Source organism: Haliaeetus albicilla, unplaced genomic scaffold (genome assembly GCF_947461875.1).
Source record: "Haliaeetus albicilla unplaced genomic scaffold, bHalAlb1.1 scaffold_151, whole genome shotgun sequence".
Lineage (NCBI taxonomy): Eukaryota > Metazoa > Chordata > Aves > Accipitriformes > Accipitridae > Haliaeetus > Haliaeetus albicilla.
The window spans coordinates 23527-45732 of NW_027212435.1; the positions used below are offsets into that span (position 1 = coordinate 23527).

A 22206-nucleotide genomic window follows, 5' to 3' on the forward strand; every position below is an offset into this window, starting at 1 on the left:
TGACCTTGAGGGGTGGCGGGGGGGGGAGCTGAGTCCCCTGCACCAACCCCCCCCCCCCCGAGGGCTTTCTCCGCATCCCTTTGAACCTGCCGCTCGTTTGCATCTCATCTGCATCTCATTTGCATGCCGCGTTTCCCCGAGCGCCGAGCGCCCCCTGGCGGCCGCAGGGCGGAACGGCCGCGTTTCGCTTTGGGGGGGGGACTGGGAGGAACTGGGAGGAACTGGTTGGGGGGACGAACTGGGAGGAACTGGTTTCGGGGGGCGAACTGGGAGGGAACTGGTGTGGGGGGGCGAACTGGGAGGAACTGGTTTGGGGGGAGTGAACTGGGAGGGAACTGGAAGGAACTGGGTTGGGGGGGGAACTGGGAGGAACTGGGAGGAACTGGAGGAACTGGGACGAACTGGTTGGGGGGACGAACTGGAAGGAGCTGGTCTGGGGGGGGCGAACTGGGAGGAACTGGTCTGGGGGGGGCGAACTGGGAGGAACTGGTTTGAGGGGGCGAACTGGGAGGGAACTGGAAGGAACTGGTTGGGGGGGGCGAACTGGGAGGAACTGGTTTGGGGGGAGTGAACTGGGAGGGAACTGGAAGGAACTGGGTTGGGGGGGGAACTGGGAGGAACTGGGAGGAACTGGAGGAACTGGGACGAACTGGTTGGGGGGACGAACTGGAAGGAACTGGTCTGGGGGGGGCGAACTGGGAGGAACTGGTTTGAGGGGGCGAACTGGGAGGGAACTGGAAGGAACTGGTTTGGGGGGGCGAACTGGGAGGAACTGGTTTGGGGGGAGTGAACTGGGAGGGAACTGGAAGGAACTGGGTTGGGGGGGGAACTGGGAGGAACTGGGAGGAACTGGAGGAACTGGGACGAACTGGTTGGGGGGACGAACTGGAAGGAACTGGTCTGGGGGGGCGAACTGGGAGGAACTGGTTTGAGGGGGCGAACTGGGAGGGAACTGGAAGGAACTGGTTTGGGGGGGCGAACTAGGAGGGAACTGGAAGGAACTGGTTTGGGGGGGCGAACTGGGAGGAACTGGTTTGGGGGGAGTGAACTGGGAGGGAACTGGAAGGAACTGGGTTGGGGGGGAACTGGGAGGAACTGGGAGGAACTGGAGGAACTGGGACGAACTGGTTGGGGGGACGAACTGGAAGGAACTGGTCTGGGGGGGGCGAACTGGGAGGAACTGGTCTGGGGGGGGCGAACTGGGAGGAACTGGTTTGAGGGGGCGAACTGGGAGGGAACTGGAAGGAACTGGTTTGGGGGGCGAACTGGGAGGAACTGGTTTGGGGGGAGTGAACTGGGAGGGAACTGGAAGGAACTGGGTTGGGGGGGGAACTGGGAGGAACTGGGACGAACTGGAGGAACTGGGACGAACTGGTTGGGGGGACGAACTGGGAGGGAACTGGTTTGGGGGAGCGAACTGGGAGGAACTGGTCTGGGGGGGGCGAACTGGAGGGAACTGGGAGGAACTGGTTTGGGGGGGCGGCGGACGCAGACGATGGGGCTGCTCTCCCGTAAAAGTCCGACTGGGTTTATTGGGGGGGGGGGGTCGGCGGTGACGTCACGCCGAGAAACAAACCAAAAAACCCCCCCCACCCCAAAACCCAAGAAAAAGGGGAAAAAAACCAAAAACAACCAACCAACCCAAAAAAAAGGAAAAATTAATAATAATAATTAATAATAACGCTCCTCCCCCTTCCCCCCCGCCCAGGGCCGGGCCCCCCCCCAACACCCCCCCCTCGTGTCCCTGGGGGGGGGTGGGTGTCCGCGACACCCCCCCCCCCGCGGCTGGTCCGTGCGTGGGGAGGGGGGGGGGGGGGTGTCCGTCCTCTGCGCCCCCCCCCGCAGTGTTGGGGGGGGGTGTCCCCCAAAATCCTTCCAGGCACGGCATGGGGGTCCCATCCCCCCGGCAGGGTGGGGGGGGCAGCATTTCCCCCCCCCCGGGAAGGCACAGCGCAGTTTTTGGGGGGGGGGGGTTTACAGTGGGGTGCTGAGTCCAGAGGGGGGGGTCTTTTTTTTTGGGGGGGGGGGGTAGGTCCTGGTGTGTGTCCCCCCCCCCAAATCCTGGCATACGCACGGCGTACAAGGAGGGGTTTTTTTTGCGGGGGGGGTCACTCCTGTTGTCGGGGCCCCCCCTCGGGGGGGGGGGGGCGGCGGGGGGGGTCCCCCCCGGGGGGGCGGGGGGGCCGCCCGCAGCGCCTGGATGCGGCGACACTCGGGGCAGACGCGGACGTGGGTGCAGGGGGCGGGTCCCCCCGTGCCCCCCCCCCCCAATTTCGGACGAGGCGGGGGTCCCCGAGTAGAGTTTCCCGTTGCTGAAGCGCATTTCCCGCAGGGAGGGGCCTCCCCCCCCCCCGGCGACCCCCCCAGCCCGAGCCGGGGGTCTTCGGCGTCGACGGGCGCGCGCCGGTTTGCGGCAGGAGACGGCGTGTCGAAGCTCCCGGAGCATCTCGGTGCACAGCGAGATCTGGGGGGGCGGGGGGGGGGTTTAATGGGGGGGGGGGGCATCAGCTGGATGCTTGGCACCCCCCTGGGCCCCCCCCCTCCCAGTTCATCCCAGCCACCACCAGTCGCTTGGGTCTTCTCCCCACCCAGGGTGGTCCGGCCATGGATGCGTGGGTTGTCTCCCCTCCGCCCCACCCTGACCGCCCCCCCCCCCCCATATGGTGACACCCCCCCCCCCCAGATGCTGGGTTCCCCCCCCCCGGCCCCCCCCGGACCTCCTCGGTCTCGGCCGAGCGCCGCGTGGACCAGACGAACTCCATGACGGCCACGAAGATGGCGACGATGAGGCCGCAGACGAGGACCACGAAGATGCCCCCAATGTTCTCCATGCCCAACCCTAGATGACACACATGGGGGGGGGGCGGGTCAGAGGGTCCCGTGTCCCCCCCCCCCGTGTCCCCCCAGGGGCTTTCTCCCTACCTTTGGCCCGGTGGTCTTCCTCTTTGGGGCAGTGTCCCCCTTCCCACCATTTTCTCTTGAGGATTTCCAGCCGGTTGTTCTCCTGCAGCTGCAGGATGGCCAAGGTGATCTCGTCCCGAAAGGGCGAACCTGGAGGGGGACAGGAGATGGGGTTCCACCAGGTTTTTTGGGGGGGACAAAGGGGGTCAGGCCACCTCTTGACCCCCCCCAACCCCACCCCGGCATCCCCCCGTACCCAGAGGCATGCCGATGCCGTAGCCCTTGGTGTCCAGCAGCCCCCCGATCTGGGTGAGGTTGCAGTTGTGCCGGCGGTGGTACTCGTTCATGGTGGACTCCAGCAGGAAGGCGTACTTGGAGTTCAAGACGCGGGCGATGCCTTCCTCCGTGCTCTTGACGAAGACGCTGGGCTGCTTCGACTGCATGTAGTTCCACATCCGCTGGTAGGTCTGGTACCGCGAGTTCTGGGGGCGGGGGGCAGACGGGCATGGGGGGGGCTGGGTTGGGTTGGCCTGCGTTGAGTTGGGTTGGGCTGCGCTGGGGTGGATTGGGAAGGGGTGGTTTGCTCTGTTGGGTTGGGTTGACCTGGGTTGGGTTGGGTTGATCTGGGTTGGGTTGGGTTGATCTGGGTTGGGTTGGGTTGAACTAGGTTGGGTTGGGTTGATCTGGGTTGGGTTGGGTTGAACTAGGTTGGGGTGGGTTGAACTAGGTTGGGTTGGGTTGATCTGGGTTGGGTTGGGTTGATCTGGGTTGGGTTGGGTTGAACTAGGCTGGGTTCGGTTGATCTGGGTTGGGTTGGGTTGATCTAGCTTGGGTTGGGTTAATCTGGGTTGGGTTGGGTTGGGTTGATCGAGGTTGGGTTGGGTTGATCGAGGTTGGGTTGGGTTGGGTTGATCGAGGTTGGGTTGGGTTGATCTAGGTTGGGTTGGGTTGGGTTGATCTAGGTTGGGTTGGGTTGATCTAGGTTGGGTTGGGTTGATCTAGGTTGACCCAGGCCGGCTTGGGTTGGGTTAAGTTTGTTGAGCTGGGTTAGGTTGACCCAGGTTGGATTGGGTTGGGTTGAGCCGGGTTGGGTTGGATTGAACCAGGTTGAGCCAAGTTGGGTTGGGTTGGGTGCGGGGCCGCAGGATTCGTGGATGCGCTGTGCCCTACCTGTCCCTCACAGAGCCTCCCCCACGGCCGGGACCTCACCTGGAAGAAGGTCATGGTGGAGCCGGCGTGGATGGTGCCGTACTCAATGTTGGTCTGGTCAGCCAAGTCATCGGCCGACTCGATGGGCACCTCCATCCGCTGCACGGTGAGGAAGGCCGCCAGGTTGGCCGTGTAGGAGGAGATGATGATGAGGGTGAAGGCCCACCTGGAGGAATAGCCCCGGGGGGGGTGTCGGTGGGCATTCTCCGAGGCCAGCCGCCTGGGGCCGCCCCGACGGACCCCCCCCAGGTCTCACCAGACCCCGCTGACGCAGCGGGTGGAGAGGGCGCGGGGCATGATCTCGGAGCCCTGCTGCATGAAGCCCCCCACGGGGAACCAGAGGCTGTTGCCCAAGGTGTACTGGTTCTCCAGGAGGTTGTGCCGCTCCCGCAGGCAGGGGTGGGGGTTGTACCACTCGTAGGGGCTCAGCCTGGGGGTGGGGGGGACACCATGAGGGACCCCCCCCCCGGCCTCCACCCCCCTCCATGCCCCGGAGACCCCACAGGGTGTCTCAGGACCTCCCTGCACCCCCAAAGCCCATCGTTGACCCAACAGGGTGTCCCTGGAGTTCCTTGTACCCCCCAAACCCATCATCGACCCCACAAGGAGCTCCAGGACCTCTCTGAAGCCCCCAAACCCATCACTGACCCCCCCAGGACTTCTCCGCACCCCCAAACCCCATCGTTGACCCCACAGGGTGTCCCTGGAGTTCCTTGTACCCCCCAAACCCATCATCGACCCCACAAGGAGCCCCAGGACCTCCCTGAAGCCCCCAAACCCATCATTGACCCCACAGGGTGTCCCTGGAGCTCCCTGTACCCCCCCCCAAACCTACCACTGACCCCACGGGGTATCCCGGGACCTCCCTGCACCCCCTAACCCTGGATTTTGGGTACCCATGGTGGGGGGAGAATTGGGGGTGCCCCAGGGTCTGGTGGGGGTGGGTTTTTGGTGTCACCCAGGGTCTGGGGGGGGTTATTTTGGGGTGCCCTTGGGGTCTGGGGGCATTACCCCAAGGGTCTTGGGGAGGGGGGTATTTTTGGGTGGCCCTGGGGGCTGGTGCTTCAGGTGTCCCCTGGACCTGGGGGGGGGTTGTATTTTGGGGTGCCCCCCCCTCACCGCGCGGCCAGGAAGAGGACGCAGCTGACGGCCAGGTAGGCGAGGAGCATGAAGAGCCAGACGGCCGGCGAGAAGGGGTCTAGGAAGGAGAAATACCCCGGCTTGCGGCCCTGCGGGGACACGGCGTGAGACCCCCGCGGTGACACCGACCCCCCCCACCCCCGCCCCGCTGGGGACCGTGTTCCCCCCTCCCCTCCATCCCCAGGACCACCCCCCCCGCCCCGTACCATGTGGACCCGGTAGAGGATGCTGATCCCCAACGTCATGAAGGGTTTGGAGAAGTCGATCACCTTCTCCCGCTCCGCCGTGATGGTGAAGGCGGCCACCGCCAGGTCGGCTTTCTGGGGGGGAGGCACAAGGGGGACCCCCGGGGGGGGTGTCAGGTAGCCTCAACTCCCCTAGGACACCCCAAACCCCCCTCCAGGGTTACAGAGCCCCCCAAAACCCTTATAGGATGCCCCTGGGCACCTCCATACCCCAAAACATCCATAGGATGCCCCAGGACACCCCTGTACCCCAACCCCCCCCCATAGGCTGCTCCTCAACACTCCTGCACCCCAAAGACCCCATAATCTGCCTCAGGGCACCCCAAATATCCCCAAAACATGCCATAAGTTGCCCCAGGACACCCCAAAACCCCCCAAACCCTCCAAAACCTGCCCCAGGACACCCCCAAACCCCCCAAATGCACCATAACCTGCCCCAGAACACCCCCAAAACCCCCAAACTCCTCATAAGCTGCCCCAGGACACCCCCAAACCCCCAAACTCTCCATAAGCTGCCCCAGGACACCCCCAACCCCCCCCATAACCTGTCCAGGACACCCCCAAACCTGCCCCAGGAAGCCCCTGAAACACCCAACCCCCCCATAATCTGCCCCAGGACACCCCAAACCCCCCAAGACCTGCCCCAGGACACCCCAAAACCCCCCAAACTCCCCATAACACTCCCCAAACCTCCCAAAACCTGCCCCAGGACACCCCAAAAAACCCCAAACCTCCCATAACCTGCCCCAGGACACCCCAAAACCCCCCATAACCTGCCCCAGGATGCCCCTGAAATACCCAACCCCCCCCATAATCTGCCCCAGGACATCCCAAAACCTGCCCCAGGACACCCCCGAACCCCCCAACCCCACCATAATCTGCCCCAGGACACCCCAAAACCTGCCCCAGGACACCCACAAACCTCCCAAACTCCCCATAACACTCCCCAAACCCCCCATAATCTGCCCCAGGACACCCCAAACCCCCCAAGACCTGCCCCAGGACACCCCCGAACCCCCCAACCCCACCATAATCTGCCCCAGGACACCCCAAAACCTGCCCCAGGACACCCCAAACCCCCCAAGACCTGCCCCAGGACACCCCAAACCCCCCATAATCTGCCCCAGGACACCCCAACCCCCTCCCAAACCTCCCCCAGGACACCCCAAAACCCCCCATAACCTGCTCCAGGACACCCCCAAGTCCCCACAGTGGCCCCCCCTGCAACAAGTTGCCCCGCGTACCCGGTTGATGAGCTCGCCCACCATGCCGGTCCAGGAGCCGTTGGGCTCGGGCGCCCCGTAGAGCCCGTCCTCCACCAGCTTGATGTGGAAGCGGAATTTGAGGAGCCCCGCCAGCTCCTGCAGCATGTCCACGCAGAAACCCTCGTAGCGCTCGGGGCCACCCGCGCCCCCCACCCGCATCACGTAGGGGTTCTCCTGCGGGATGGGGAGGGGGTGGAGGCGTCAGGGTGGGGAATGTGGCTGGGCAGCAACGGAGAACCCAAGGAGGAACCCCATGGAGATATGGGATCCCAAAGGAGATGCCAATGGAGAACCCAAGGAGGAACCCCATGGAGCTATGGGATCCCAAAGGAGATGCCAATGGAGAACCCGAGGAGGAACCCCATGGAGATATGGGATCCCAAAGGAGATGCCAATGGAGAGCCCGAGGGGACCCCAATGGGAGTCCAACAGCTGAAGACCCCAAGGGGACCCCAGATGGAGACTCGAAGGGGACCCTAAGACGACAGCAGCCAAGACCTCGAGGGGAACCCAATGGAGGTCTCGAGGGGAACCCAATGGAGCTCTCAATGGGACCCCAAAGGAGATCCCAATAGGAACACTCCAACGGAACCCCAGGTGGAAATCCCAAGGGGACCTCGAGTGGATGGTGATGGAGACCCCAGTGGCGACACCCCAACGGGAACTCAAGGAGACTCCAAATGGAGACCCCAAGGGGATCTCAAGGGGGTGGCGGCAATGAAGATCCCGAAGGACACGCCTCAGTGGGAACCCAAGGAGACCCTGATGGAGACATCCCAAGGGAATCCCAAAGAGGAGCACAGCAGGACCCCAAATGAAGACCCCAATAGTGGGACCTGATGGGACCCAATGGACACCCCTGGTGGGACCCCAAACAGAGACCCCGGGGGCCCCCAGAACCCCAATGGGAACAGTCCAGTGGCATCTGATGGCCCCCAACGGGGATTGTGGGGAAAACCCGGGGCAGAAAGCAGGACCCCCCCCCCAGGACCCCCCCCCCGGCCCCGCTCACCAGGATGGTGGTGATGATGAGGGTCTTGTTGGCCAAGCTGTCGGAGGCGTTGATGGCCAAGGTGGTGGCGTTCATGGCCAGTGTCCGGTTGGAGTACCACACACCCACCTGGGGGGGGGCGCACAGCACCGGGGTGGGGGGCACAGCACCGTGATGGGGGGGGGCACAGCACCATGATGGGGGGGGGCACAGCACCACGATGGGGGGAGGCGTGGGGCTCCCCGGGGTGCGGTGGCCGGGGTGCAACGTGGGGCAGCATGCGTGGTTCGGGGCGGGGGGGGGGAGCAATGTGTGGGGGGGGTGTACAATGTGGGTTGCAATTTGGGGGGGGGGTCTCACCTCGCGGTGCCCGTCGCGCCCCTTCTCCAGCACGTGGAGGGTGTAGTTCGTGCGCTGCCCTTTGCTGTTGAATTCCACCCGCCCCGTCAGCCCGTCGTACTCTACCTGGGGGGGGCAACATGGGTTCAGGACCCCCAGAAGACTGACACCCCCCAAAAAAAATTTTGGGGATCCCCCCCTCAGGAAGACTGAGAGGGTTTGTGGACTTCTAGAGTGGTCTGAGGACCCCCCCCAGGAGGTTTTGGGGTTCTTTAGGGATATTTCAGGACCCCCCTGGAGGGTTTTGGGGTCCCCAAGGACCTTTTGGGGTCCTCCAGGGCTATTTCAGGACCCTCAAGAGGTTTTTGGGGTCCTCCAGGGCTATTTGGGGTCCCCCAGGAGGGTTTTGGGGTCCCCCAGGAAATTCCAGGACCCCCCCAAGGGTTTTGGGGTCCCCAAGGAGGATTTTAGGGTCCTCCAGGGAGGTTGGGGTCCCCCCATAGGGTGTTTGGGGATTGCCCAAGGCTATTTTAAGACCCCCAGAAGGGTTTTGGGGTCCCCCAGGAGTTTTTGGGGTCCCCCAGGAGGGTTTTGGGGGTCCGTCAGGAGATTCCAGGACCCCCAGGAGGGTTTGGGGGTCCTCCAGGGATATTTCAAGGCTCCCAGGAGGTTTTAGGGTCCCCAAGGACCATTTGGGGTCCCTCAGGGAACCTTTGGGGTCCTCCAGGACTATTTTGAGACCCCCCTAGGAGGTTTTGGGAGTGCCCCAGGAGGGTTTTGGGGGTCCCCAAGGACCTTTTGGGGTCCTCCAGGGCTATTTCAGGACCCTCAGGAGGTTTTTGGGGTCCTCCAGGGCTATTTGGGGTGCCCCAGGAGGGTTTTGGGGTCCCCTGGGAAATTCCAGGACCCCCACAAGGGTTTTGGGGTCCCCAAGGAGGATTTTAGGGTCCTCCAGGGAGGTTGGGGTCCCCCCCCAGGGGGTTTGGGGATTCTCCAAGGCTATTTTAAGACCCCCAGAAGGGTTTTGGGGTCCCCCAGGAGGGTTTTGGAGGTCCCTCAGGAGCTTCCAGGACCCCCACCCAGGAGGGTTTTGGGGTCCCCAATGACATTTTGGGGTCCTCCAGGACTATTTTGGGACCCGCAGGACCTTCCAGGACACCCCCCAGGAGGGTTTTGGGGTCCCCAAGGACCTTTTGGGGTCCTCCAGGACTATTTTGGGACCCGCAGGACCTTCCAGGACACCCCCCAGGAGGGTTTTGGGGTCCCCAAGGACCTTTTGGGGTCCTCCAGGACTATTTTGGGACCCGCAGGAGCTTCCAGGACCCCCCCAGGAGGGTTTTGGGGTCCCCAAGGACCTTTTGGGGTCCTCCAGGACTATTTTGGGACCCGCAGGAGCTTCCAGGACCCCCCCCAGGAGGGTTTTGGGGTCCCCAAGGACCTTTTGGGGTCCTCCAGGACTATTTTGGGACCCCCCCAGGAGGGTTTTGGGGTCCCCAAGGACCTTTTGGGGTCCTCCAGGACTATTTTGGGACCCCCCCAGGAGGGTTTTGGGGTCCCCAAGGACTTTTTGGGGTCCTCCAGGACTATTTTGGGACCCATAGGAGCTTCCAGGACCCCCCAGGAAGGTTTTAAGGGTCTTCCAGCAGCTTGGGGGGGCCCCAGGGTGGTTCAGGGTGTTTCGGCCCCCCTCCTCTTTTGGGGACCCCCCCCCCTTTCCTCACCATGCGGAGGTAGTTCATGAGGCTGGTGCCGTGGGGCCAGATGCTGGGGGAGGCGCAGGCCAGCGGCCGCCCCCCGATCTCCTGGCTGCGGTTCAGCTCCCGCACGGCCCCCACCACCACGTGCACCGCGTCGAAGAGCAGCGCCGCCGACAGCTGGGGGGGGGCACGGGGGGACGTAGGGGTGGGATGGGGGACGTGGGGGGACATGGGGACATGGGGAGGATGGGGGGAGATGGAGGTGGGATGGGGACAGACGGACATGGGGGGACGGGGGGACATAGGGATGGGGATGGGGACATGGTGGGAACAAGGGGACATGGAGGTGGGATGGGGACAGACGGACATGGGGGGGACGGGGGGACATGGGGACATAGGGATGGGGATGGGGACATGGTGGGAACAAGGGGACATGGAGGTGGGATGGGGACAGACGGACATGGGGGGGACGGGGGGACATGGGGACATAGGGATGGGGATGGGGACATGGTGGGAACAAGGGGACATGGAGGTGGGATGGGGACAGACGGACATGGGAGGGATGGGTGGGACATGGGGACATAGGGATGGGGATGGGGACATGGTGGGAACAAGGGGACATGGAGGTGGGATGGGGACAGACGGACATGGGGGGACGGGGGGACATGGGGACATAGGGATGGGGATGGGGACATGGTGGGAACAAGGGGACATGGAGGTGGGATGGGGACAGACGGACATGGGGGGGACGGGGGGACACGGGAGGGATGGGTGGGACATGGGGACATAGGGATGGGGATGGGGACATGGTGGGAACAAGGGGACATGGAGGTGGGATGGGGACAGACGGACATGGGGGGGACGGGGGGACATGGGGACATAGGGATGGGGATGGGGACATGGTGGGAACAAGGGGACATGGAGGTGGGATGGGGACAGATGGACATGGGGGGGGACGGGGGGACATGGGGACATAGGGATGGGGATATGGGGGTACAAGGGGACGGGGGGACATGGGGAGGATGGAAGGACATGGAGGTGGGATGGGGACAGACGGACATGGTGGGGACAGGGGGGATATGGGGACAGTGTAAGTCCCAGCTCCTCCAGGTCCTGGGTTCCCCCCAGGTTTTGGGGTCCCCCCTGGGGTTTGAGGACTCCCATAGGGTTTTGGGGTCCTCCCCCAGGTTATTGGGGTACCCTCTTCCCCCAGATGCTTGGGTTTCCCCAAGGTTTTGGGGTCCCCGTGGGGTTTTGGGGTCCCTCCCTGGGTTTTGGGGTCCCCTCTTCCCCTACCTCCCCCAGATCCTTGGGTTTCCCCAAGGTTTTGGGGTCCCTGTGGGGTTTTGGGGGTCCCCCTGGGGTTTGGGGTCCTTCCCCTGGGTTTTGGGGTCCCCTCTTCCCCCACCTCCCCCAGATGCTTGGTTTCCCCAAGGTTTTGGGGTCCTCATGGGGTTTTGGGGTCCCCCCCTGGGTTTGGGGTCCCCTCCTGGGTTTTGGGGTCCCCTCTTCCCCCACCTCCCCCAGATCCTTGGGTTTCCCCAAGGTTTTGGGGTCCCCCCCGGGTTTTGGGGTCCCCCCCTGGGTTTTGGGGTCCCTCCCCTGGGTTTTGGGGTCCCCTCTTCCCCCGGGTCCCCTCTTCCCCCACCTCCCCCAGATCCTTGGGTTTCCCCAAGGTTTTGGGGTCCCCATGGGGTTTTGGGGTCCCCCCCTGGGTTTGGGGTCCCCTCCTGGGTTTTGGGCTTCCCTCTTCCCCCAGCTCCCCCAGATCCTTGGGTTTCCCCAAGGTTTTGGGGTCCCCCCCGGGTTTTGGGGTCCCCCCCTGGGTTTTGGGGTCCCTCCCCTGGGTTTTGGGGTCCCCTCTTCCCCCGGGTCCCCTCTTCCCCCAGCTCCCCCAGATGCTTGGGTTTCCCCAAGGTTTTGGGGTCCCCGTGGGGTTTTGGGGTCCCTCCCTGGGTTTTGGGGTCCCCTCTTCCCCCACCTCCCCCAGATCCTTGGGTTTCCCCAAGGTTTTGGGGTCCCCGTGGGGTTTTGGGGGTCCCCCTGGGGTTTGGGGTCCCTCCCCTGGGTTTTGGGGTCCCCCCCTGGATTTTGGGGTCCCCTCTTCCCCCAGCTCCCCCAGATGCTTGGGTTTCCCCAAGGTTTTGGGGTCCCCATGGGGTTTTGGGGTCCTTGTGGGGTTTTGGGGTCCCCCCTGGGTTTTGGGGTCCCCTCTTCCCCCAGCTTTCCCAGATGCTTGTGTTTCCCCAAGTTTTGGGGTCCCCCCCTGGGTTTTCGTGTCCCCTCTTCCCCCACCTCCCCCAGATCCTTGGGTTTCCCCAAGGTTTTGGGGTCCCCATGGGGTTTTGGTGTCCCCCCCGGGTTTTGGTGTCCCCCCCTGGATTTTGGGGTCCCCTCTTCCCCCAGCTCCCCCAGATCCTTGGATTTCCCCAAGGTTTTGGGGTCCCCATGGGGTTTTGGGGTCCTTGTGGGGTTTTGGGGTCCCCCCTGGGTTTTGGGGTCCCCTCTTCCCCCAGCTTTCCCAGATGCTTGTGTTTCCCCAAGTTTTGGGGTCCCCCCCTGGGTTTTCGTGTCCCCTCTTCCCCCACCTCCCCCAGATCCTTGGGTTTCCCCAAGGTTTTGGGGTCCCCATGGGGTTTTGGTGTCCCCCCCGGGTTTTGGTGTCCCCCCCTGGATTTTGGGGTCCCCTCTTCCCCCAGCTCCCCCAGATCCTTGGGTTTCCCCAAGGTTTTGGGGTCCCCATGGGGTTTTGGGGTCCTTGTGGGGTTTTGGGGTCCCCCCTGGGTTTTCGTGTCCCCTCTTCCCCCAGCTCCCCCAGATCCTTGGGTTTCCCCAAGGTTTTGGGCTCCCTATGGGGTTTTGGTGTCCCTCCCCAGTTTTGGGGTCCCGCCCCCGTTTTTTGGGGGGTTCCCCCTCACCGCGGGTCCGGGGTAGGGGCTGAGCTCGCAGTTCTCGCGCCAGGACATGTTGAGGCTGCGGACGAACTCCAGGTAGAAGGGGTGGCTGGTGTTGAACATGGAGAACCCCAGGACGGTGGAGGGGGCGTCCGCCAGCGCGTCCAGCCGCAGCAGCGGGAAATCCTGGGGGGGGGTGGGGGGTGTCCCGGGGGGGTCCATGAGAGAGGTCATGGGGGGTCCCGGGGTCATCATGGGGGGATCATGAGGGGTTTGGGGGGCTCACCATGGTGGTCAGGATGTACTTGTAGAAAGCCGACGTCATGCCCAGCTCCGACGCCTGGGGGGGGGAGAGGGTGGCTCTGCCCCACGGGGTCCCAGCCTCCCCCCCCAAAGCCCCCAGCCCCACCACGTCAGCTCCCTATGGTGTCCGCCAAGCAAGACCCCCTCCCAAGCCCCCCAAGCTCCCCATGGTGTCCTACCCCACGCTGCAAGCCCCCAAAGCCCCCAGCCCCCCAAAGCCCCCAGCCCCATGGCCCAAGCTCCCCATGGTGTCCTACCCCATGGTGCAAGACCCCCAAGACCCCAGCCCCATGGCACAAGCCCCCCCATGGTCCCCAGCCCCATGGCCCCCAGCCCTCCAAAGCCCCCAGCCCCTACCCCATGGTGCAAGACCCCCAAGCCCCCAGCCCCATGGCCCCCTGACCCCCGTGCCCCAGCCCCATAGCCCCAAACCCCCGAGCCCCCAGCCCCCAAGCCCCCAGCCCCATGGCCCCATAGCCCCAAACCCCCAAGCCCCCAGCCCCATGGCCCCTGACCCCCGTGCCCCCAGCCCCATAGCCCCAAACCCCCAAGCCCCCAGCCCCCCAAAGTCCCCAGCCCCATGGCACAAGCCCCCCCCAAGACCCCAGCCCCACAGCCCCCAGCCCCATGACCCAAGCTCCCTATCGTGTCCTACCCCATGGTGCAAGACCCCCAAGCCCCCAGCCCCATGGCCCCATGGCCCCAAACCCCCAAGACCCCAGCCCCCCAAGACCCCAGCCCCATGGCCCCCTGACCCCCGTGCCCCCAGCCCCCCAAAGTCCCCAGCCCCATGGCACAAGCCCCCCCCAAGACCCCAGCCCCACGGCCCCCAGCCCCATGACCCAAGCTCCCTATGGTGTCCTACCCCATGGTGCAAGACCCCCAAGCCCCCAGCCCCATGGCCCCAAATCCCCAAGCCCCCAGCCCCCAAGCCCCCAGCCCCATGACCCAAGCTCCCTATGGTGTCCTACCCCATGAGCGCAAGACCCCCAAGCCCCCAGCCCCATGGCCCCATGGCCCCAAACCCCCAAGCCCCCAGCCCCCAAGCCCCCAGCCCCATGGCCCAAGCTCCCTATGGTGTCCTACGCCATGGTGCAAGACCCCCAAGCCCCCAGCCCCATGGCCCCCAGCCCCCCAAGACCCCAGCCCCATGGCTCCCTGACCCCCGTGCCCCAGCCCCATAGCCCCAAACCCCCAAGCCCCCAGCCCCCAAGCCCCCAGCCCCATGGCCCCATAGCCCCAAACCCCCAAGCCCCCAGCCCCATGGCCCCTGACCCCCGTGCCCCCAGCCCCATAGCCCCAAACCCCCAAGCCCCCAGCCCCCCAAAGTCCCCAGCCCCATGGCACAAGCCCCCCCCAAGACCCCAGCCCCACAGCCCCCAGCCCCATGACCCAAGCTCCCTATAGTGTCCTACCCCATGGTGCAAGACCCCCAAGCCCCCAGCCCCATGGCCCCATGGCCCCAAACCCCCAAGCCCCCAGCCCCCAAGCCCCCAGCCCCATGGCCCAAGCTCCCTATGGTGTCCTACGCCATGGTGCAAGACCCCCAAGCCCCCAGCCCCATGGCCCCCAGCCCCCCAAGACCCCAGCCCCATGGCTCCCTGACCCCCGTGCCCCAGCCCCATAGCCCCAAACCCCCAAGCCCCCAGCCCCCAAGCCCCCAGCCCCATGGCCCCATAGCCCCAAACCCCCAAGCCCCCAGCCCCATGGCCCCTGACCCCCGTGCCCCCAGCCCCATAGCCCCAAACCCCCAAGCCCCCAGCCCCCCAAAGTCCCCAGCCCCATGGCACAAGCCCCCCCCAAGCCCCCAGCCCCACAGCCCCCAGCCCCATGACCCAAGCTCCCTATAGTGTCCTACCCCATGGTGCAAGACCCCCAAGCCCCCAGCCCCATGGCCCCATGGCCCCAAACCCCCAAGCCCCCAGCCCCCAAGCCCCCAGCCCCATGGCCCAAGCTCCCTATGGTGTCCTACGCCATGGTGCAAGACCCCCAAGCCCCCAGCCCCATGGCCCCCAGCCCCCCAAGACCCCAGCCCCATGGCTCCCTGACCCCCGTGCCCCAGCCCCATAGCCCCAAACCCCCAAGCCCCCAGCCCCCAAGCCCCCAGCCCCATGGCCCCATAGCCCCAAACCCCCAAGCCCCCAGCCCCATGGCCCCTGACCCCCGTGCCCCCAGCCCCATAGCCCCAAACCCCCAAGCCCCCAGCCCCTCAAAGTCCCCAGCCCCATGGCACAAGCCCCCCCCAAGACCCCAGCCCCACAGCCCCCAGCCCCATGACCCAAGCTCCCTATAGTGTCCTACCCCATGGTGCAAGGCCCCCAAGCCCCCAGCCCCATGGCCCCCCGATCCCCAAGCCCCCAGCCCCATGGCCCCATGGCCCCAAACCCCCAAGCCCCCAGACCCCAGCCCCATGGCCCAAGCTCCCTATCGTGTCCTACCCCATGGTGCAAGACCCCCAAGCCCCCAGCCCCATGGCCCCATGGCCCCAAACCCCCAAGACCCCAGCCCCCCAAGACCCCAGCCCCATGGCCCCCTGACCCCCGTGCCCCCAGCCCCCCAAAGTCCCCAGCCCCATGGCACAAGCCCCTCCCAAGACCCCAGCCCCACGGCCCCCAGCCCCATGACCCAAGCTCCCTATGGTGTCCTACCCCATGAGCGTAAGACCCCCAAGCCCCCAGCCCCACGGACCACCCCCCCAGCCCCCTGCCCACCTTGCTGAGGACGAGGTGGGAGACGGAGGCGTTGGCGTCGATGATGATGGTGGTGATCTTGTCGTCGCGGATCTCCTTCAGCAGCGGCGTGGGGTCCTGCGCCTCGTCCAGCATCCGCACCGAGAGGGTCTCGCGGGAGATGAGGAATTGCCGCACCAGCTCCTCCAGCCGCAGCAGGCCTGGGGGGGGGGGGGGGGGGGGCGCAAGGGGGGGTGGGGGAGCACCCCAGGGTGCTGCGGGGACCCCCGGGGCGACCGCACGGACCCCAAACCCTGGCGCAGCCCTCGCACCCCACAGCATCACCCCTGTCCCTGTGCCCAGCCTTGGGGACCCCCATCCCCTTGTCGTCCCCCCCCCCCCCAAATGACCCATATCCATCCCTGTGCCCCCCCTGCATCCCTTGTGCCCCCTCCCCATGCCTGGATACCCCAGCCCTGTGCCCCCACGCCCCCTCCCCACACCCACATCCCCATCCCTGTGGCCCCACGCCCCCTCCCCATGGCCTGTGCCCCCCCCCCATGCCCTGGTACCCCCTCCCCACATCCCGGTGCCCCCTCCCCATGCCCTAACACCCCCTCCCCATAGCTGGTACCCCCTCCCTGTGCCCCTGGTACCCCATCCCTCTGCCCTGCATCCTCTCCCCATAGCTGGTACCCCCTCCCCACACCCTGGTGCCCCCTCCCCATGGCCCATGCCCGCTCCCCACACCCTGGTGCCCCCTCCCCACATCCCGGTGCCCCCTCCCCATGGCCCGTGCCCCCTCCCCATGCCCTAACACCCCCTCCCCATAGCTGGTACCCTCTCCCTGTGCCCCTGGTACCCCATCCCTCTGCCCTGCATCCTCTCCCCATAGCTGGTACCCCCTCCCCACACCCTGGTGCCCCCTCCCCATGGCCCGTGCCCCCTCCCCACACCCTGGTGCCCCCTCCCCATGGCCCGTGCCCCCTCCCCACACCCTGGTGCCCCCTCCCCATGGCCCGTGCCCCCTCCCCACACCCTGGTGCCCCCTCCCCATGGCCCGTGCCCCCTCCCCATGCCCTGACGCCCCTTCCCCACATCACGGTACCCCATCCCCGTGCCCTGCATCCCCATCCCTACATCCCGCATCCCCCTCCCCATGCCCTGACACCCCCTCCCCATAGCTGATACCCCCCCCCCTTCTGCCCCGTGCCCCCCTACACTCGGCCTTGGCGCAGATGAGGGATGCCGCGGGGTAGCGGAAGCTGCGCAGGATGTGGCCCAGGGCCAGGCTCACGTCCTCGTTGCTGGGGTAGAGGCTGACGGCGGCGAAGCGCAGGTATTGCAGCCGGGGGGTCTCCTCGGGGCCCACCTTGATGTGGGGGATCTGGGGGGGGGGGGGGCACTGTCAGATGGGAGGGGGCATGAAGGGATACGGGGGGATATGGGGATTTGGAGGGATACGGGGAGTTTGGGGCAGAGGGGGGGGTCTGGGGGGGTGCAGGGGGTCTGGGGGCACAGGGGGATATGGGGGGGATATGGGGACCTATGGGTCACCATCAACTGGGAGGCACTGGGGGATATGGGGGGGGCACAGGGGAATAGGGGGGACTTGGGGGTCACCCTCAGCCTGGGGTCACAGGGGGACGTGGGGTCACCATCAAGGGGGGGGCACAGGGGGGGATACGAGGGGGCTCAAGGGGACCTGGGGTCACCATCAATGGGGGGACACGGGGGAATGGGGAGCACTGGGGAGGGGTCTGAGGGTGCTGGGGGGGGAATGGGGGGGTCCCGGAGGGGATTCGGGGGTGATGGACGGGGAATGGGGGTCCTGGGGGGGGTCCAATCACCCCCCCCTCACCTCCTTCTCCCCACAGATGTGGCTGACGGTGGAGGCGGCGGCGGGGCTGGACGCGGGACCCAGCACCGAGACGACGCCTTTGGGCAGGATCTGGCACACTGCGGGGGGGGGGGGGCGTGTGGGTGCACGGGGCCTCGCACGCCCACCTCGCACGCCCACCTCGCACGCCCGCCTCGCACGGCTACACGTCAGACACGTGCATCGCATGGCCACCACGCACGGCCGCGCGTCGCACGGCCGCGTCGCACGGCCGCCGCGCGTCACGCACGCGCCTCGCACGGCCACGCGCCTTGCACGCGCATCTGTGCACACGCCTGTGCCGCACCTCACGTAACCCCAAGTGCCCAAATGCGGCACCTCGCGCCCCCGTGCACGCTCTCGTGCGCGGATGCGCACGCCGGCAGCTGCGGCCTGGCGCGGCGTGCACGCTCTCGTGCGCCCGTGCGCCCTCGTGCACTCACTGGTGTCGGTGGTCTCGTACTGGCTGTCGCGCTGCAGCTCGAAGATGTCGACCTCCAGGCGGGCGCGGGCGGGGGTCCCCAAAATGCCGTTGACGTGCTCCCGCGCCAGCGCCAGCGCCAGCCGCTCCCCCCGCCCGCAGCCCGACCGCTCGTCCAGGATGGCGGCTGGGGGGGGGGGGGGGGGGCACAGGATTTGGGGGGGGTGGCAACAGCAGCCCCCCCACCCCATGTCCCCCTATAGCCCCCCATGTGCCCTCTCCCTGTGACCCCCTGTGCTGTGTCCTCGTATAACCCCACTGTGCCCCCCCAGTGCTCCCCTTGTGGCCCCTAAATCCCCTCTGGGCCCCCCCACGTCCCCATATACCCCCCCATGTCCCCGTATACCCCCCATGTCCCCATATATCCCCCCACGTCCCCGTATACCCCCCCACGTCCCCGTATACCCCCCACGTCCCCATATATCCCCCCACGTCCCCATATACCCCCCCATGTCCCCATATACCCCACCATGTCCCCATATCCCCCCCGTGTCCCCATATATCCCCCCGTGTCCCCATATAACCCTTTATGCCCCCCCTATATCCCAGAGCCCCCACGTCCCCCATGCCCCCCCATCCCCACATTTCCCCCCGTGCCCCCTACATCTTCTGTCCCCCTATGAACCCCTCTGCCCCCAAATGTCCCCCCATACCCTCCAGGTCCCCATATACCCCCATGCCCCCCCTTTTCCCCTCTACACCCCCCATGTCCCCCCGTGACCCCATATGTCCTCATACCCTCCATGATCCCCATGTCCCCATACCCTCAAGACCCCCATGACCCCCCCATGTCCCCATATGCCCCCCCATGTCCCCATACCCCCCATGACCCCATATACCCCCATGTCCCCCATGCCTTGTCCCCCCATGACCCCCCCTGCCCCCCATCTCCCCATGACCCCCCATGTCCCCCTGGACCCTCCATGACCCCCATGTCCCCACACGACCCCTATGCCCCCATCTCCCCATGACCCCCCATGACCCCATATGTCCCCCTGTAACTTCCATGTCCCCCCATGACTCCATAAGTCCCCCCATGTCCCCATATGCCCCCCCATGTCCCCATACCCCCCATGACCCCATATGTCCCCCATGTCCCCCACGCCTTATGCCCCCCCATGCCCCCATCTCCCCATGCCCCCCCATACCCTCCATGACCCCCCATGACCCCTGTACCCCCATGACCCCCCATGTCCCCATATGCCCCCATGTCCCCATACCCCCTGTGACCCCATATATCCCCATGTCCCCCACGCCTTATGTCCCCCCATGACCCCCCCATGCCCCCCATCTCCCCATGACCCCGTATGTCCTCCCATACCCTCCATGACCCCATAAGTCCCCCCATGTCCCCATATATCCCCCCACGCCCCCGTACCCTCCATGACCCCCATGTCCCCACATGTCCCCATGACCCCCCATGACCCCATATGTCCCCCCATGACCCCCCATGACCCCATCTCCCCCTGACCCCCGTCCCCTCCATGACTCCCCATGACCCCCGTACCCTCCATGACCCCCATACCCCCCATGACCCCATATGTCCCCCCATGACCCCATCTCCCCCGACCCCCCATGACCCCCATCCCCTCCATGACTCCCCATGACCCCTGTACCCTCCATGACCCCCATGTCCCCCCATGTCCCCCACGCCTTATGTCCCCATGACCCCCCCATGCCCCCCCATCTCCCGTGTCCCCCCATACCCTCCATGACCCTCCATGACCCCCATGACCCCATATGTCCCTCCATGACTCCCCATGACCCCTGTACCCTCCATGACCCCCATGTCCCCCCATGTCCCCCACGCCTTATGTCCCCATGACCCCCCCATGCCCCCATCTCCCCGTGTCCCCCCATACCCTCCATGACCCCCATGACCCCATGACCCCATATGTCCCCCCATGACCCCATCTCCCCCTGACCCCCCATGACCCCCATCCCCTCCATGACTCCCCATGACCCCTGTACCCTCCATGACCCCCATGTCCCCCCATGTCCCCCACGCCTTATGTCCCCATGACCCCCCCATGCCCCCCATCTCCCCCCATACCCTCCATGACCCCCCATGACCCCCATGACCCCATATGTCCCCCCATGACCCCCATCTCCCCCGACCCCCCATGACCCCCATCCCCTCCATGACTCCCCATGACCCCTGTACCCTCCATGACCCCCATGTCCCCCCATGTCCCCCACGCCTTATGTCCCCATGACCCCCCCATGCCCCCCCATCTCCCCGTGTCCCCCCATACCCTCCATGACCCTCCATGACCCCCATGACCCCATATGTCCCTCCATGACTCCCCATGACCCCTGTACCCTCCATGACCCCCATGTCCCCCCATGTCCCCCACGCCTTATGTCCCCATGACCCCCCCATGCCCCCCATCTCCCCGTGTCCCCCCATACCCTCCATGACCCCCATGACCCCCACGACCCCATAAGTCCCCCCATGTCCCCATATATCCCCCCACGCCCCCGTTCCCTCCATGCCCCCCGTGCCCCCCTAACTGCCCCCGTCCCCCCCCGTGCCCGTGCCCCCCCCGTGCCCCTCACCCATGCGGAGGGAGGCCAGGCCCTGGCGGCTCCGGGGGGCGAAGGCGGCCACCAGCAGCAGCAGGACCGCGGGCGACGCCGGCATCTTCCCCCGCTCCTCATGGAGAAGGTCGGCCGCGGCCACGCTCGCCGCCTGCGCCCACCGCTCAGCGGGGGCCCCCGGGACCCCCCCGGAGACCCCCAGCCCTCCCCGCCGCTCCCCAACTCCCCCAGGGCCCCCCCAGACCCTGGGAGCCCTCCTGAACCCCTGCGACCCTCCCCGTGAACACCTGGGACACCCCGTGAACCCCTGGGACCCCCCGTGAACCCCTGGGACACCCCCATGAACCCCTAGGACCCCCCCCGTGAACCCCTGGGACACCCCTGTGAACCCCTGGGAGACCCTATGAACACCTGGGACACCCCCTGTGAACACCTGGGACCCCCCCGTGAACCCCTGGGACCCCCCTGTGAACCCCTGGGAGACCCTATGAACACCTGGGACCCCCCCCCAGGAAGCCCTGGAACTCCACTGCACCCCTGGGACCCCCCCCATGAACCCCTGGGACCCCCCCGTGAACACCTGGGACACCCCCATGAACCCCTAGGACCCCCCCCGTGAACCCCTGGGACACCCCTGTGAACCCCTGGGAGACCCTATGAACACCTGGGACACCCCCTGTGAACACCTGGGACCCCCCCGTGAACCCCTGGGACCCCCCTGTGAACCCCTGGGAGACCCTATGAACACCTGGGACCCCCCCCCAGGAACCCCTGGAACCCCACTGCACCCCTGGGACCCCCCCCATGAACCCCTGGGACCCCCCCATGAACACCTGGGACACCCCATGAGTACCTGGGACCCCCCCATGAACCCCTGCGACCCCCCCCGTGAACCCCTGGGACCCCCCTGCACACTCACCGCCTGCGCCCACCGCTCAGCGGGGACCCCCGGGACCCCCCCGGAGACCCCCAGCCCTCCCCGCCGCTCCCCAACTCCCCCAGGGCCCCCCCAGACCCTGGGAGCCCTCCTGAACCCCTGCGACCCTCCCCATGAACCCCTGGGACCCCCCCCGTGAACACCTGGGACCCCCCGTGAACCCCTGGGACACCCCATGAACCCCTGGGACACCCCCTGTGAACACCTGGGACCCCCCCGTGAACCCCTGGGACACCCCATGAACCCCTGGGACGCCCCCATGAACCCCTGGGACCCCCCGTGAACCCCTGGGACACCCCATGAACCCCTGGGACGCCCCCATGAACCCCTAGGACCCCCCCCGTGAACCCCTGGGACCCCCCTGTGAACCCCTGGGAGACCCTATGAACACCTGGGACCCCCCCCCAGGAAGCCCTGGAACCCCACTGCACCCCTGGGACCCCCCCCATGAACCCCTGGGACCCCCCTGTGAACACCTGGGACACCCCATGAGTACCTGGGACCCCCCCATGAACCCCTGGGACCCCCCCCGTGAACCCCTGGGACCCCCCTGCACGCTCGCCGCCTGCGCCCACTGCTCAGCGGGGACCCCCGGGACCCCCCCGGAGACCCCCAGCCCTCCCCGCTGCTCCTCAACTCCCCTAGGGCCCCCCCAGACCCTGGGAGCCCTCCTGAACCCCTGCGACCCTCCCCATGAACCCCTGGGACCCCCCCC

General features: G+C 66.4%; 1 protein-coding gene and 1 pseudogene across 1 annotated transcript; one reads left to right on the plus strand and one right to left on the minus strand.

Moving 5' to 3' along the window:
- Positions 1 to 1962: 1962 nt before the first annotated feature.
- On the minus strand, positions 1963 to 20733 carry GRIK5 (glutamate ionotropic receptor kainate type subunit 5). The gene is given in 20 exon segments (XM_069777821.1): positions 1963 to 2248; positions 2250 to 2464; positions 2718 to 2839; positions 2923 to 3051; positions 3158 to 3383; positions 4111 to 4276; positions 4367 to 4540; positions 5230 to 5339; positions 5457 to 5570; positions 6740 to 6934; positions 7773 to 7880; positions 8112 to 8216; positions 9812 to 9964; positions 12706 to 12867; positions 12968 to 13021; positions 15696 to 15874; positions 16875 to 17040; positions 17515 to 17612; positions 17976 to 18140; positions 20573 to 20733. Coding segments are annotated over 20 exon segments (3000 nt in total). The 5' UTR covers positions 20658 to 20733; the 3' UTR covers positions 1963 to 1974.
- On the plus strand, positions 13063 to 15261 carry LOC138684099 (uncharacterized; annotated as a pseudogene).
- Positions 20734 to 22206: the final 1473 nt, after the last annotated feature.